This window comes from Oncorhynchus masou, chromosome 27, assembly GCF_036934945.1.
Source record: "Oncorhynchus masou masou isolate Uvic2021 chromosome 27, UVic_Omas_1.1, whole genome shotgun sequence".
NCBI lineage: Eukaryota > Metazoa > Chordata > Actinopteri > Salmoniformes > Salmonidae > Oncorhynchus > Oncorhynchus masou.
The window spans coordinates 2,458,382-2,473,381 of record NC_088238.1 but is presented as its reverse complement, the minus strand read 5'-3'; the positions used below and the strand labels follow the sequence as shown (position 1 = coordinate 2,473,381).

Here is a 15,000-nt window from a genome sequence, read left to right as displayed (position 1 = left end):
AGGCACCATCCTCGGCAAGGTTCGTGACAACCACGGACAACCACGTCATATTTAGCTTACATTGATTGGACTAAATCATTTTCTGGTAGCTTTTAGTTGTCTCTGTATTAGACTAAGCCGAGGTGGTTAGATGATGTTGTAATGTTGACGTTGAAATGACTCTGGAATAGTGGAGGCAGCTTCTGTTGTCTCTGTATTAGACTAAGCCGAGGTGGTTAGATGATGTTGTAATGTTGACGTTGAAATGACTCTGGAATAGTGGAGGCAGCTTCTGTTGTCTCTGTATTAGACTAAGCAGAGGTGGTTAGATGATGTTGTAATGTTGACGTTGAAATGACATAGTGGAGGCAGCTCCTGTTGTCTCTGTATTAGACTAAGCAGAGGTGGTTAGATGATGTTGTAATGTTGACGTTGAAATGGTGCTGGAATAGCGGAGGCAGCTCCTGTTTTCTTTACGACTTGCGGTAAAACTCTAGATGGTTCTAAAATCAATAGTTTTAGTAGTCTGAAAAAATGTTCCGGAAACATTAACGTGCTTGAGCGTGTAACTGTTTGTTCCATGTGTTTTGTGGACTTCATCGGACAGATGTCGCTCTCCTGTTTTGTGATGAAACAAAAGGTGTGATTGAATTTATTCTGCCACCGTGTCTTCTTATTGCCTCTGCCTTTAGGCCCTACATCAGTGGTTCTTAACCTGGGTTCGATCGAACCCCAGGGATTCGGTGAGTCAGTCTCAGGGGTTCGGCGGAGGTCAAGACACACAACCAGATTACAGTCACTGGTTAGAGTGAGCAGCTTCCTCTTGAGCGGACAGCTTGATGAAAACCAATCTATATTCGGGACACCCAGAAAATAGGCCTATCTGTTAACAGCACACACATTATCAAGCATTGCACACATATTATCCAGATAATGAATGTCAGCACATGTTGGCCTATATAGCAACACCCTAAAATAGGAGGCTTTAGGTGAGGTAGTGAAACTGCAACCACAACACTTTTAACAGCATTAGACATGAGATCATCTCTAAGCTTTACTGGAATATGGCTCTGAATATATACAGCAACACCTCCGCCATAGGCATTCCTGTCTCTTCTGTAGATGTTATATCCCTGGATTGCTACTGCTGTATTATCAAAGGAATTATCTAAGTGAGTCTCAGAGATGGTCAGTATATATGAATGCCCATTGGACAGTAGATGGGGCCATGTGACTTGGTGGAGACAGCCAGGTAAAGGTTGGTGTCTGGCTGCCCATTGGACAGTACATGGGCCATGTGACTTGGTGGAGACAGCCAGGTAAAGGTTGGTGTCTGGCTGCCCATTGGACAGTACATGGGGCCATGTGACTTGGTAGAGACAGCCAGGTAAAGGTTGGTGTCTGGCTGCCCATTGGACAGTACATGGGGCCATGTGACTTGGTGGAGACAGCCAGGTAAATCCACAACGATGTTATTTCACCTGGATAGTCCCTCTAGATATTTTCCTTCTAGATATTCCCCAGCCATCTGTAATAATGATTCACAAAGAGAGAGCTGATGTTATCTCACATGGATAGTCCCTCTAGATATGTTCCTTCTAGATATTCCCCAGCCATCTGTAATAATGACTCACAAAGAGAGAGCTGATGTTATTTCACCTGGATTGTCCCTCTAGATATTTTCCTTCTAGATATTCCCCAGCCATCTGTAATAATGACTCACAAAGAGAGAGCTGATGTTATCTCACATGGATAGTCCCTCTAGATATGTTCCTTCTAGATATTCCCCAGCCATCTGTAATAATGACTCACAAAGAGAGAGCTGATGTTATCTCACATGAACGTACAGTTTGTTGTCATCTTGCTGCAAGTCTCTTTCAGGACATCCAGCTCTCCCTGAGAGAACTGCAGACTGTTCTTACTGTCCTGGACCTCTCTGGTCAGATCATCTTAAAGTCCTGGACCTCTCTGGTCAGATCATCTTACTGTCCTGGACCTCTCTGGTCAGATCATCTTAATGTCCTGGACCTCTCTGGTCAGATCATCTTACTGTCCTGGACCTCTCTGGTCAGATCATCTTACTGTCCTGGACCTCTCTGGTCAGATCATCTTACTGTCCTGGACCTCTCTGGTCAGATCATCTTACTGTCCTGGACCTCTGGTCAGATCATCTTAAAGTCCTGGACCTCTCTGGTCAGATCATCTTAAAGTCCTGGACCTCTCTGGTCAGATCATCTTACTGTCCTGGACCTCTCTGGTCAGATCATCTTAATGTCCTGGACCTCTCTGGTCAGATCATCTTAATGTCCTGGACCTCTCTGGTCAGATCATCTTACTGTCCTGGACCTCTCTGCTCAGATCATCTTACTGTCCTGGACCTCTCTGGTCAGATCATCTTACTGTCCTGGACCTCTCTGGTCAGATCATCTTACTGTCCTGGACCTCTCTGGTCAGATCATCTTACTGTCCTGGACCTCTCTGGTCAGATCATCTTACTGTCCTGGACCTCTCTGGTCAGATCATCTTACTGTCCTGGACCTCTCTGGTCAGATCATCTTAATGTCCTGGACCTCTCTGGTCAGATCATCTTACTGTCCTGGACCTCTCTGGTCAGATCATCTTACTGTCCTGGACCTCTCTGGTCAGATCATCTTACTGTCCTGGACCTCTCTGGTCAGATCATCTTACTGTCCTGGACCTCTCTGGTCAGATCATCTTACTGTCCTGGACCTCTCTGGTCAGATCATCTTACTGTCCTGGACCTCTCTGGTCAGATCATCTTACTGTCCTGGACCTCTGGTCAGATCATCTTACTGTCCTGGACCTCTCTGGTCAGATCATCTTAATGTCCTGGACCTCTCTGGTCAGATCATCTTACTGTCCTGGACCTCTGGTCAGATCATCTTACTGTCCTGGACCTCTCTGGTCAGATCATCTTAATGTCCTGGACCTCTGGTCAGATCATCTTAATGTCCTGGACCTCTCTGGTCAGATCATCTTACTGTCCTGGACCTCTCTGTTCAGATCATCTTAAAGTCCTGGACCTCTCTGGTCAGATCATCTTAAAGTCCTGGACCTCTCTGGTCAGATCATCTTAAAGTCCTGGACCTCTCTGGTCAGATCATCTTAAAGTCCTGGACCTCTCTGGTCAGATCATCTTAAAGTCCTGGACCTCTCTGGTCAGATCATCTTAAAGTCCTGGACCTCTCTGGTCAGATCATCTTAATGTCCTGGACCTCTCTGGTCAGATCATCTTAAAGTCCTGGACCTCTCTGGTCAGATCATCTTACTGTCCTGGACCTCTCTGGTCAGATCATCTTACTGTCCTGGACCTCTCTGCTCAGATCATCTTACTGTCCTGGATCTCTCTGGTCAGATCATCTTACTGTCCTGGACCTCTCTGGTCAGATCATCTTACTGTCCTGGACCTCTCTGGTCAGATCATCTTACTGTCCTGGACCTCTCTGGTCAGATCATCTTAATGTCCATCTTACTGTCCTGGACCTCTCTGGTCAGATCATCTTAATGTCCATCTTAATGTCCTGGACCTCTCTGGTCAGATCATCTTACTGTCCTGGACCTCTCTGGTCAGATCATCTTACTGTCCTGGACCTCTGGTCAGATCATCTTACTGTCCTGGACCTCTCTGGTCAGATCATCTTAATGTCCTGGACCTCTGGTCAGATCATCTTAATGTCCTGGACCTCTCTGGTCAGATCATCTTACTGTCCTGGACCTCTCTGTTCAGATCATCTTAAAGTCCTGGACCTCTCTGGTCAGATCATCTTAAAGTCCTGGACCTCTCTGGTCAGATCATCTTAAAGTCCTGGACCTCTCTGGTCAGATCATCTTAAAGTCCTGGACCTCTCTGGTCAGATCATCTTAAAGTCCTGGACCTCTCTGGTCAGATCATCTTAAAGTCCTGGACCTCTCTGGTCAGATCATCTTAATGTCCTGGACCTCTCTGGTCAGATCATCTTAAAGTCCTGGACCTCTCTGGTCAGATCATCTTACTGTCCTGGACCTCTCTGGTCAGATCATCTTACTGTCCTGGACCTCTCTGCTCAGATCATCTTACTGTCCTGGATCTCTCTGGTCAGATCATCTTACTGTCCTGGACCTCTCTGGTCAGATCATCTTACTGTCCTGGACCTCTCTGGTCAGATCATCTTACTGTCCTGGACCTCTCTGGTCAGATCATCTTAATGTCCATCTTACTGTCCTGGACCTCTCTGGTCAGATCATCTTAATGTCCATCTTAATGTCCTGGACCTCTCTGGTCAGATCATCTTACTGTCCTGGACCTCTCTGGTCAGATCATCTTACTGTCCTGGACCTCTCTGGTCAGATCATCTTAATGTCCTGGACCTCTCTGGTCAGATCATCTTAAAGTCCTGGACCTCTCTGGTCAGATCATCTTACTGTCCTGGACCTCTGGTCAGATCATCTTACTGTCCTGGACCTCTCTGGTCAGATCATCTTACTGTCCTGGACCTCTCTGGTCAGATCATCTTACTGTCCTGGACCTCTCTGGTCAGATCATCTTACTGTCCTGGACCTCTCTGGTCAGATCATCTTACTGTCCTGGACCTCTCTGGTCAGATCATCTTACTGTCCTGGACCTCTCTGGTCAGATCATCTTAATGTCCTGGACCTCTCTGGTCAGATCATCTTACTGTCCTGGACCTCTCTGGTCAGATCATCTTAAAGTCCTGGACCTCTCTGGTCAGATCATCTTACTGTCCTGGACCTCTCTGGTCAGATCATCTTACTGTCCTGGACCTCTCTGGTCAGATCATCTTAAAGTCCATCTTAATGTCCTGGACCTCTCTGGTCAGATCATCTTAATGTCCTGGACCTCTCTGGTCAGATCATCTTACTGTCCTGGACCTCTCTGGTCAGATCATCTTAAAGTGCTGGACCTCTCTGGTCAGATCATCTTACTGTCCTGGACCTCTCTGGTCAGATCATCTTACTGTCCTGGACCTCCCTGGTCAGATCATCTTAAAGTCCTGGACCTCTCTGGTCAGATCATCTTACTGTCCTGGACCTCTCTGGTCAGATCTTCTTAAAGTCCATCTTAATGTCCAAGCTATTTTCCTGTTGTAACATCTGCTCGAAGACATATTTTCAGTTGTTTAAAAGATTCTTCACCTGTGAAAGAGAGACACTACTGTCTGGAGTACTACAGTGGTGCTCCCATCGCCTTTGGTATTAGATGCCATGGTAGCAACGTAGGCTAATGTTTGTACTCCACGCAGTTCCAGACAGGACAGGTCGCAAGGCAGATGGAAACAGCAACAAACAGCAGGGATTTAGACAGCCACAAGCCTGGGACAATACGCCGGCGACAGCCACAAGATCTAACCACGTCGCGGGCTGTGTTCAAGCTTTCAGGAAACCTTGCTAGCTTGATAGCTAGTTAGCAGCTAGGCTAGCTGCTACGCCAAGCAGCTCTATAGACTTTTGGAGGATCCCTGGACAGATAGTAGTGGTCCCAGCAACTGATGCTAACCGCGTCGCGGGATCCCCCTCTCGAAAGGTAGCTAGTAACCAACATTCATCAATAGAACCCCTTTTCAGAGACTTCGAAAACAACAGACCGAGCTGGAGTTTGTTGGTCCCCAGTGGTGAATGAGGTGTGTTTGTCTGGAGTTATGAAATGTGTACTGTGTCCGTGTTTCAGGTGAGTGTACCTTTGTCACAGCTGTCTCCATAGTAACCAGGTGGGCAGATGCACACCCCCGGACTCATACACAGTCCACCATTCAGACACCTGGGAGAGCAGAGGGCTGGCGGGGGGGGGGGGGGAGCGGAGGAGGACAGGAAAGGAGAGAGATCTACGTCAGCAACCTCAAGTATTTAATTCACCTTCAGTTGCTGGTAACCCTTCACACCCCCCCAACTCTATATTCATTTAATTCACCTTCAGCTGATTGTAACCCTTCCAACACTACATTCATTTAATTCACCTTCAGCTGATTGTAACCCTTCACCCTTCCAACTCTACATTCATTTAATTCACCTTCAGCTGATTGTAACCCTTCACCCTTCCAACACTACATTCGTTGCGATAATGAATGTTTCACTTAGCGCTGCCTGTAGAAGGCACTAAAGAGCCTTAGTACTGTTGAGTCTTTGACAAGAATGAATATCGTAAACACAATGTCTCAAGACCCGTCGACACCCAAAATAACACTCTGCAGTTTTCACAGAACACTTCTCTTTACATATCCATAGTCTACTCTAGATGCCTCAAAGCCTCGACACGGTCTACATAACGGATGTTCCTCTGTGTAGCTCTCTACATAGTTCTACAGACTTTTTAGGGGTTTCATTTTTTTTTGGGGGGGGGGGGGGAGCGACCCAAAAGGAGCTCCGTAGACGGTGAAATCCCCGTGGAGAGTCCTTACTGTTCATATGATACAAAGACAACAACATTGTCCTCCACCCCCTCAGTCAGTCTGTAGCTGGACAGAGTCTCTCTCTAACCTCTTTTAAAGCCTTAAACAGATGGAACACGTGGTTGTCGCCGCCCAACCTGCCTGCCTGCCTGCTGACTGCCTGCTGCCTGCCTGCCTGCTTGCTGACACTGACATGATTGTTTTTTTCTGTCATGGAAAAACATTTCAAATAAATTTGCTCTCCATTTAACTAGTCTGGATGGAGCCTGTTGAACCAGTGCTTTGTAATTTCCATGATGTTTTTTAAGTTGTGGTGCCTTGAGGCAACGTTGAGCCGCATCAAGCACAACCTTTTACAGATTCATTGATACATTTTACATGCAACGCGGTGGTTCTGTTGTTGTCTGAAAATGACAGGCCTCGCTGAGCAGGACTGGTGTGTCATAACTGTGAAACAACACACAACCTATTCTCTTTCTCTAGCCTTTTCATTTCATAAGGTTTTGTTTTGTTTTGTTTTGTCGTGGAGACATTCCAGGAAATAAAAGAAGATATTCCACCCTGCATTGTTGATGTGGGCCAAGGAGAAGAGGGGGAAAAAAACACAAGAAAATCATTTTCATTTCATTCTATAGAATGAGCAACTCAAGCTATCGCGTTGACTGTGTACTTACTGTATATCATTATGGTAATGATGGAAGATAGATGGAATGGCTTGGATGTACCGACGAGACTAGACGTACCTTTCTCACAGTGCGGCCCGTAGAAACCATCCTGACACTCACACACCTGTCTCTCGTTGCAGAACCCACCGTTACGACAACCACCGGGACATTTAGCTGTGGAGACAGAGAGAGAGAGAGAGGGGGAGGAGAGAGGGAGGGAGTGAGAGAGAGGGAGAGAGAGGGAGAGGGAGAGAGAGGGAGGGAGGGAGTGAGAGAGAGAGAGAGGGAGTAAGGGAGAGAGAGGGAGAGAGAGAGGGAGAGAGAGGGAGTAAGGGAGAGAGAGGGAGAGAGAGAGAGGGAGAGACGGGGAGGAGAGAGGGAGGGAGTGAGAGAGAGGGAGAGAGAGAGGGAGAGAGAGAGAGGGAGGGAGTGAGAGAGAGAGAGAGAGAGAGAGAGAGAGAGAGAGGCGGGGAGGAGAGAGGGAGGGAGTGAGAGAGGGAGGGAGAGAGAGAGAGAGAGAGGGGGAGGAGAGAGGGAGGGAGTGAGAGAGAGGGAGAGAAAGGGGGAAGAGAGAGAGACAGAGAGAGACGGGGAGGAGAGAGGGAGGGAGTAAGAGAGGGAGAGAGAAAGGGGGAAGAGAGAGGGAGGGAGTGAGAGAGAGGGAGAGGGAGAGAAAGGGGGAAGAGAGAGAGACAGAGAGAGACGGGGAGGAGAGAAGGAGTGTGAGAGAGAGGGAGAGAAAGGGGGAAGAGAGAGAGACAGAGAGAGAGAGAGAGAGAGAGAGAAGGAGAGAGAGACGGGGAGGGGGGGAAGAGAGAGAGAGAGGGCGGAGAGAGAGACAGACAGACAGAGAGAGAGGTGGGGAGAAGAGAGAGAGGGGGGAGGACAGAAAGAGGGGGGGAAGAGGGAGAGACAGAAGGGGAAGAGCGACAGAGAGAGAGGTGGGAAGAGAGACAATAAAGAGACAGAACACGTGAGAAGAGAAAAATAACAAAGTTGAGATGAATGAATGGCTAGTGGAGTCCTCCCTCCCTTCTTTCCTTTCTTCCTCCCTTCATTCCTTCCTTCCTTCCTTCCGTCCTCCCCCTTCCCCCTCTCTCTGACACTCTCCATAGCCTGCCATCTCAGAAGACCACTTCAAGGGAACCACATTCCACTACAGTGCAGTGAGATGCCATGGACTTCTATCCCAAATGGCACCCTATTCATCCAAATGGCACCCTATTCATACATCCAAATGGCACCCTATTCATACATCCCAAATGGCACCCTATTCATACATCCCAAACTGGCACCCTATTCATTCATCCCAAATGGCACCCTATTCATACATCCCAAACTGGCACCCTATTCATTCATCCCAAATGGCACCCTATTCATTCATCCAAATGGCACCCTATTCATACATCCCAAATGGCACCCTATTCATTCATCCCAAATGGCACCCTATTCATACATCCCAAACTGGCACCCTATTCATTCATCCCAAATGGCACCCTATTCATTCATCCAAATGGCACCCTATTCATACATCCAAATGGCACCCTATTCATACATCCCAAATGGCACCCTATTCATACAAATGGCACCCTATTCATACATCCAAATGGCACCCTATTCATACATCCCAAATGGCACCCTATTCATACATCCAAATGGCACCCTATTCATACATCCAAATGGCACCCTATTCATACATCCCAAATGGCACCCTATTCATTCATCCAAATGGCACCCTATTCATACATCCCAAATGGCACCCTATTCATACATCCCAAATGGCACCCTATTCATTCATCCAAATGGCACCCTATTCATACATCCAAATGGCACCCTATTCATACATCCAAATGGCACCCTATTCATACATCCCAAATGGCACCCTATTCATACATCCCAAATGGCACCCTATTCATACATCCCAAATGGCACCCTATTCATACATCCAAATGGCACCCTATTCATACATCCCAAACTGGCACCCTATTCATTCATCCAAATGGCACCCTATTCATACATCCAAATGGCACCCTATTCATACATCCCAAATGGCACCCTATTCATACATCCAAATGGCACCCTATTCATTCATCCAAATGGCACCCTATTCATTCATCCAAATGGCACCCTATTCATACATCCCAAATGGCACCCTATTCATACATCCAAATGGCACCCTATTCATACATCCCAAATGGCACCCTATTCATACATCCCAAATGGCACCCTATTCATTCATCCAAATGGCACCCTATTCATACATCCCAAATGGCACCCTATTCATACATCCCAAATGGCACCCTATTCATACATCCCAAATGGCACCCTATTCATCCAAATGGCACCCTATTCATTCATCCAAATGGCACCCTATTCATACATCCCAAATGGCACCCTATTCATACATCCCAAATGGCACCCTATTCATACATCCCAAATGGCACCCTATTCATCCAAATGGCACCCTATTCATTCATCCAAATGGCACCCTATTCATACATCCCAAATGGCACCCTATTCATACATCCAAATGGCACCCTATTCATACATCCCAAATGGCACCCTATTTATACATCCCAAATGGCACCCTATTCATTCATCCAAATGGCACCCTATTCATACATCCCAAATGGCACCCTATTCATACATCCCAAATTGCACCCTATTCATTCATCCAAATGGCACCCTATTCATACATCCAAATGGCACCCTATTCATACATCCCAAATGGCACCCTATTCATACATCCCAAATGGCACCCTATTCATACATCCCAAATGGCACCCTATTCATACATCCAAATGGCACCCTATTCATACATCCCAAATGGCACCCTATTCATACATCCCAAATGGCACCCTATTCATACATCCCAAATGGCACCCTATTCATACATCCAAATGGCACCCTATTCATACATCCCAAACTGGCACCCTATTCATTCATCCAAATGGCACCCTATTCATACATCCAAATGGCACCCTATTCATACATCCCAAATGGCACCCTATTCATACATCCAAATGGCACCCTATTCATACATCCCAACTGGCACCCTATTCATTCATCCAAATGGCACCCTATTCATACATCCCAACTGGCACCCTATTCATTCATCCAAATGGCACCCTATTCATACATCCAAATGGCACCCTATTCATTCATCCAAATGGCACCCTATTCATACATCCCAACTGGCACCCTATTCATTCATCCAAATGGCACCCTATTCATACATCCCAAATGGCACCCTATTCATACATCCCAAATGGCACCCTATTCATACATCCAAATGGCACCCTATTCATACATCCAAATGGCACCCTATTCATACATCCAAATGGCACCCTATTCATTCATCCAAATGGCACCCTATTCATACATCCCAAACTGGCACCCTATTCATACATCCCAAACTGGCACCCTATTCATACATCCAACTGGCACCCTTATGGGCCCCGGTCAAACGTTTAGAGTTCAAAGCAGACTGAAAACCTTCTCCCTACAACAGGGCCTGGTTCAAACAGACTGAAAACCAGCGCTCTACAACAGGGCCTGGTTCAAACAGACTGAAAACCAGCGCTCTACAACAGGACCTGGTTCAAAGCAGACTGAAAACCAGCGCTGTACAACAGGGCCTGGTTCAAACAGACTGAAAACCAACGCTCTACAACAGGGCCTGGTTCAAAGCAGACTGAAAACCAGCGCTCTACAACAGGGCCTGGTTCAAACAGACTGAAAACCAGCGCTCTACAACAGGACCTGGTTCAAAGCAGACTGAAAACCAGCGCTCTACAACAGGACCTGGTTCAAAGCAGACTGAAAACCAGCGCTCTACAACAGGACCTGGTTCAAAGCAGACTGAAAACCAGCGCTCTACAACAGGGCCTGGTTCAAACAGACTGAAAACCAGCGTTCTACAACAGGGCCTGGTTCAAACAGACTGAAAACCAGCGCTCTACAACATGAATTGGAAGCCTTTGAGGTGGTGATGGATGTCAACAGAGATGTCAAACTATCCTTCTTCGTCCCGGAGATCCATCGGCGTGTGAGGAACCCTTGTTTCTGTCCAAAACGGCACCCCTATTCCCTACATAGTGCACTACTTCTGACCAGAACCCTATATAGGGAATAGGGACAGTACCGTAACACTGGCACCAGACAACATGTGGCCAGAGTCACAATAAGAAAACGATATCTGTGGTCCAAAAAGCTCCCTATTCCAATTTAGTGCACTACATTTGACCAGGTCCTATAATAGGACTCTGATTAAAAATAGTGCACTATCTAGGGAATAGGGTACCATTTGGGATGTAACCAAGTCCCGCCGCGACAACAGTGACAGAACAAAACTGGCACGACTTCTCACACTTGTCCTTTTCTTTGACAAACAGAAGTGGATGTCCAGGGAATTTGTGTTTGGTAAGACTGGCACCAATATCGATTCTTGTTTATGTTAAGGAAAACGGATGAAAAAAGTAGTGCTTGTCTCATTCACTTATACGACGAGACCCATCTGGAGAAAAAGAAAGAGAAGGAGGGATGAGTTTGGTTTCAGTTAACTCAGGATTCACTCCATCACTCTATCCAACACGAGGGACAGAGGGAGGGATGAGTCTGGTTTCAGTTAACTCAGGATTCACTCTATCCAACACGAGGGACAGAGGGGGGATGAGTCTGGTTTCAGTTAACTCAGGGTTCACTCCATCACTCTATCCAACACGAGGGACAGAGGGAGGGATGAGTCTGGTTTCAGTTAACTCAGGATTCACTCTATCCAACACGAGGAACAGAGGGAGGGATGAGTCTGGTTTCAGTTAACTCAGGATTCACTCCATCACTCTATCCAACACGAGGGACAGAGGGGGGATGAGTCTGGTTTCAGTTAACTCAGGATTCACTCTATCCAACACGAGGGACAGAGGGAGGGATGAGTCTGGTTTCAGTTAACTCAGGATTCACTCCATCACTCTATCCAACACGAGGGACAGAGGGAGGGATGAGTCTGGTTTCAGTTAACTCAGGGTTCACTCCATCACTCTATCCAACACGAGGGACAGAGGGAGGGATGAGTCTGGTTTCAGTTAACTCAGGATTCACTCCATCACTCTATCCAACACGAGGGACAGAGGGAGGGATGAGTCTGGTTTCAGTTAACTCAGGATTCACTCATCACTCTATCCAACACAAGGGACAGAGGGAGGGATGAGTTTGGTTTCAGTTAACTCAGGGTTCACTCCATCACTCTATCCAACACGAGGGACAGAGGGAGGGATGAGTCTGGTTTCAGTTAACTCAGGATTCACTCCATCACTCTATCCAACACGAGGGACAGAGGGAGGGATGAGTCTGGTTTCAGTTAACTCAGGATTCACTCATCACTCTATCCAACACAAGGGACAGAGGGAGGGATGAGTTTGGTTTCAGTTAACTCAGGGTTCACTCCATCACTCTATCCAACACGAGGGACAGAGGGAGGGATGAGTCTAGTTTCAGTTAACTCAGGATTCACTCCATCACTCTATCCAACACGAGGGACAGAGGGAGGGATGAGTCTGGTTTCAGTTAACTCAGGATTCACTCCATCACTCTATCCAACACGAGGGACAGAGGGAGGGATGAGTCTGGTTTCAGTTAACTCAGGATTCACTCCATCACTCTATCCAACACGAGGGACAGAGGGAGGGATGAGTCTGGTTTCAGTTAACTCAGGATTCACTCTATCCAACACGAGGGACAGAGGGAGGGATGAGTCTGGTTTCAGTTAACTCAGGGTTCACTCCATCACTCTATCCAACACGAGGGACAGAGGGAGGGATGAGTCTGGTTTCAGTTAACTCAGGATTCACTCTATCCAACACGAGGGACAGAGGGAGGGATGAGTCTGGTTTCAGTTAACTCAGGATTCACTCCATCACTCTATCCAACACGAGGGACAGAGGGAGGGACTCTATTCTATTTCGGGCACTGCTGTTGACCAGGGACCATAGTGCACTACTGTTGACAAGGACCATAGTGCACTGCTGTTGACCAGGGCCCATAGTGCACTGCTGTTGACCAGGGCCCATAGTGCACTGCTGTTGACCAGGGCCCATAGTGCACTGCTGTTGACCAGGGCCCATAGTGTCCTGCTGTTGACCAGGGCCCATAGTGCACTGCTGTTGACCAGGGCCCATAGTGCACTGCTGTTGACCAGGGCCCATAGTGCACTGCTGTTGACCAAGGGCCCATAGTGCACTGCTGTTGACCAGGGCCCATAGTGCACTGCTGTTGACCAGGGCCCATAGTGCACTGCTGTTGACCAGGGCCCATAGTGCACTGCTGTTGACCAGGGCCCATAGTGCACTGCTGTTGACCAGGGCCCATAGTGCGCTGCTGTTGACCAAGGGACCATAGTGCACTGCTGTTGACCAAGGGCCCATAGTGCACTGCTGTTGACCAAGGGCCCACAGTGCACTGCTGTTGACCAAGGGCCCACAGTGCACTGCTGTTGACCAGGGCCCATAGTGCACTGCTGTTGACCAGGGCCCACAGTGCACTGCTGTTGACCAGGGCCCATAGTGCACTGCTGTTGACCAGGGCCCATAGTGCACTGCTGTTGACCAAGGGCCCATAGTGCACTGCTGTTGACCAGGGCCCATAGTGCACTGCTGTTGACCAAGGGCCCATAGTGCACTGCTGTTGACCAAGGGCCCATAGTGCACTGCTGTTGACCAAGGGCCCATAGTGCACTGCTGTTGACCAGGGCCCATAGTGCACTGCTGTTGACCAAGGGCCCATAGTGCACTGCTGTTGACCAAGGGCCCATAGTGCACTGCTGTTGACCAAGGGCCCATAGTGCACTACTGTTGACCAGGGCCCAGAGTGCACTGCTGTTGACCAGGGCCCATAGTGCACTGCTGTTGACCAAGGGCCCATAGTGCACTGCTGTTGACCAGGGCCCATAGTGCACTGCTGTTGACCAAGGGCCCATAGTGCACTGCTGTTGACCAAGGGCCCATAGTGCACTGCTGTTGACCAAGGGCCCATAGTGCACTGCTGTTGACCAAGGGCCCATAGTGCACTGCTGTTGACCAGGGCCCATAGTGCACTGCTGTTGACCAAGGGCCCATAGTGCACTGCTGTTGACCAAGGGCCCATAGTGCACTGCTGTTGACCAAGGGCCCATAGTGCACTGCTGTTGACCAAGGGCCCATAGTGCACTGCTGTTGACCAGGGCCCATAGTGCACTGCTGTTGACCAAGGGCCCATAGTGCACTGCTGTTGACCAAGGGCCCATAGTGCACTGCTGTTGACCAAGGGCCCATAGTGCACTGCTGTTGACCAAGGGCCCATAGTGCACTGCTGTTGACCAGGGCCCATAGTGCACTGCTGTTGACCAAGGGCCCATAGGGCACTGCTGTTGACCAAGGGCCCATAGTGCACTGCTGTTGACCAGGGCCCATAGTGCACTGCTGTTGACCAGGGACCATAGGACACTGCTGTTGACCAGGGCCCATAGTGCACTGCTGTTGACCAGGGACCATAGTGCACTGCTGTTGACCAGGGACCATAGTGCACTGCTGTTGACCAGGGCCCATAGTGCACTACTGTTGACCAGGGACCATAGTGCACTGCTGTTGACCAGGGCCCATAGTGCACTGCTGTTGACCAGGGCCCATAGTGCACTACTGTTGACCAGGGACCATAGTGCACTGCTGTTGACCAGGGCCCATAGTGCACTGCTGTTGACCAGGGCCCATAGTGCACTGCTGTTGACCAGGGACCATAGTGCACTGCTGTTGACCAAGGGCCCATAGTGCACTGCTGTTGACCAAGGGCCCATAGTGCACTACTGTTGACCAAGGGCCCATAGTGCACTACTGTTGACCAAGGGTCCATAGTGCACTGCTGTTGACCAAGGGCCCATAGTGCACTGCTGTTGACCAAGGGCCCATAGTGCACTGCTGTTG

General features: G+C 48.4%; 1 protein-coding gene across 1 annotated transcript in view; it reads right to left on the bottom strand.

Annotated features, from left to right (window-relative positions):
- LOC135515262 (wnt inhibitory factor 1-like) overlaps positions 1 to 15,000 on the bottom strand; it is a 50,158-nt gene that overhangs the window by 17,648 nt on the left and 17,510 nt on the right. Inside the window, exons 5-6 of the mRNA XM_064938959.1 lie at positions 7,127 to 7,222; positions 5,676 to 5,771 (exon numbers count right to left, since the gene is read on the bottom strand). Coding sequence (XP_064795031.1) covers positions 5,676 to 5,771; positions 7,127 to 7,222 — 192 coding nt within the window. The remainder of the gene's footprint in view (positions 1 to 5,675; positions 5,772 to 7,126; positions 7,223 to 15,000) is intronic.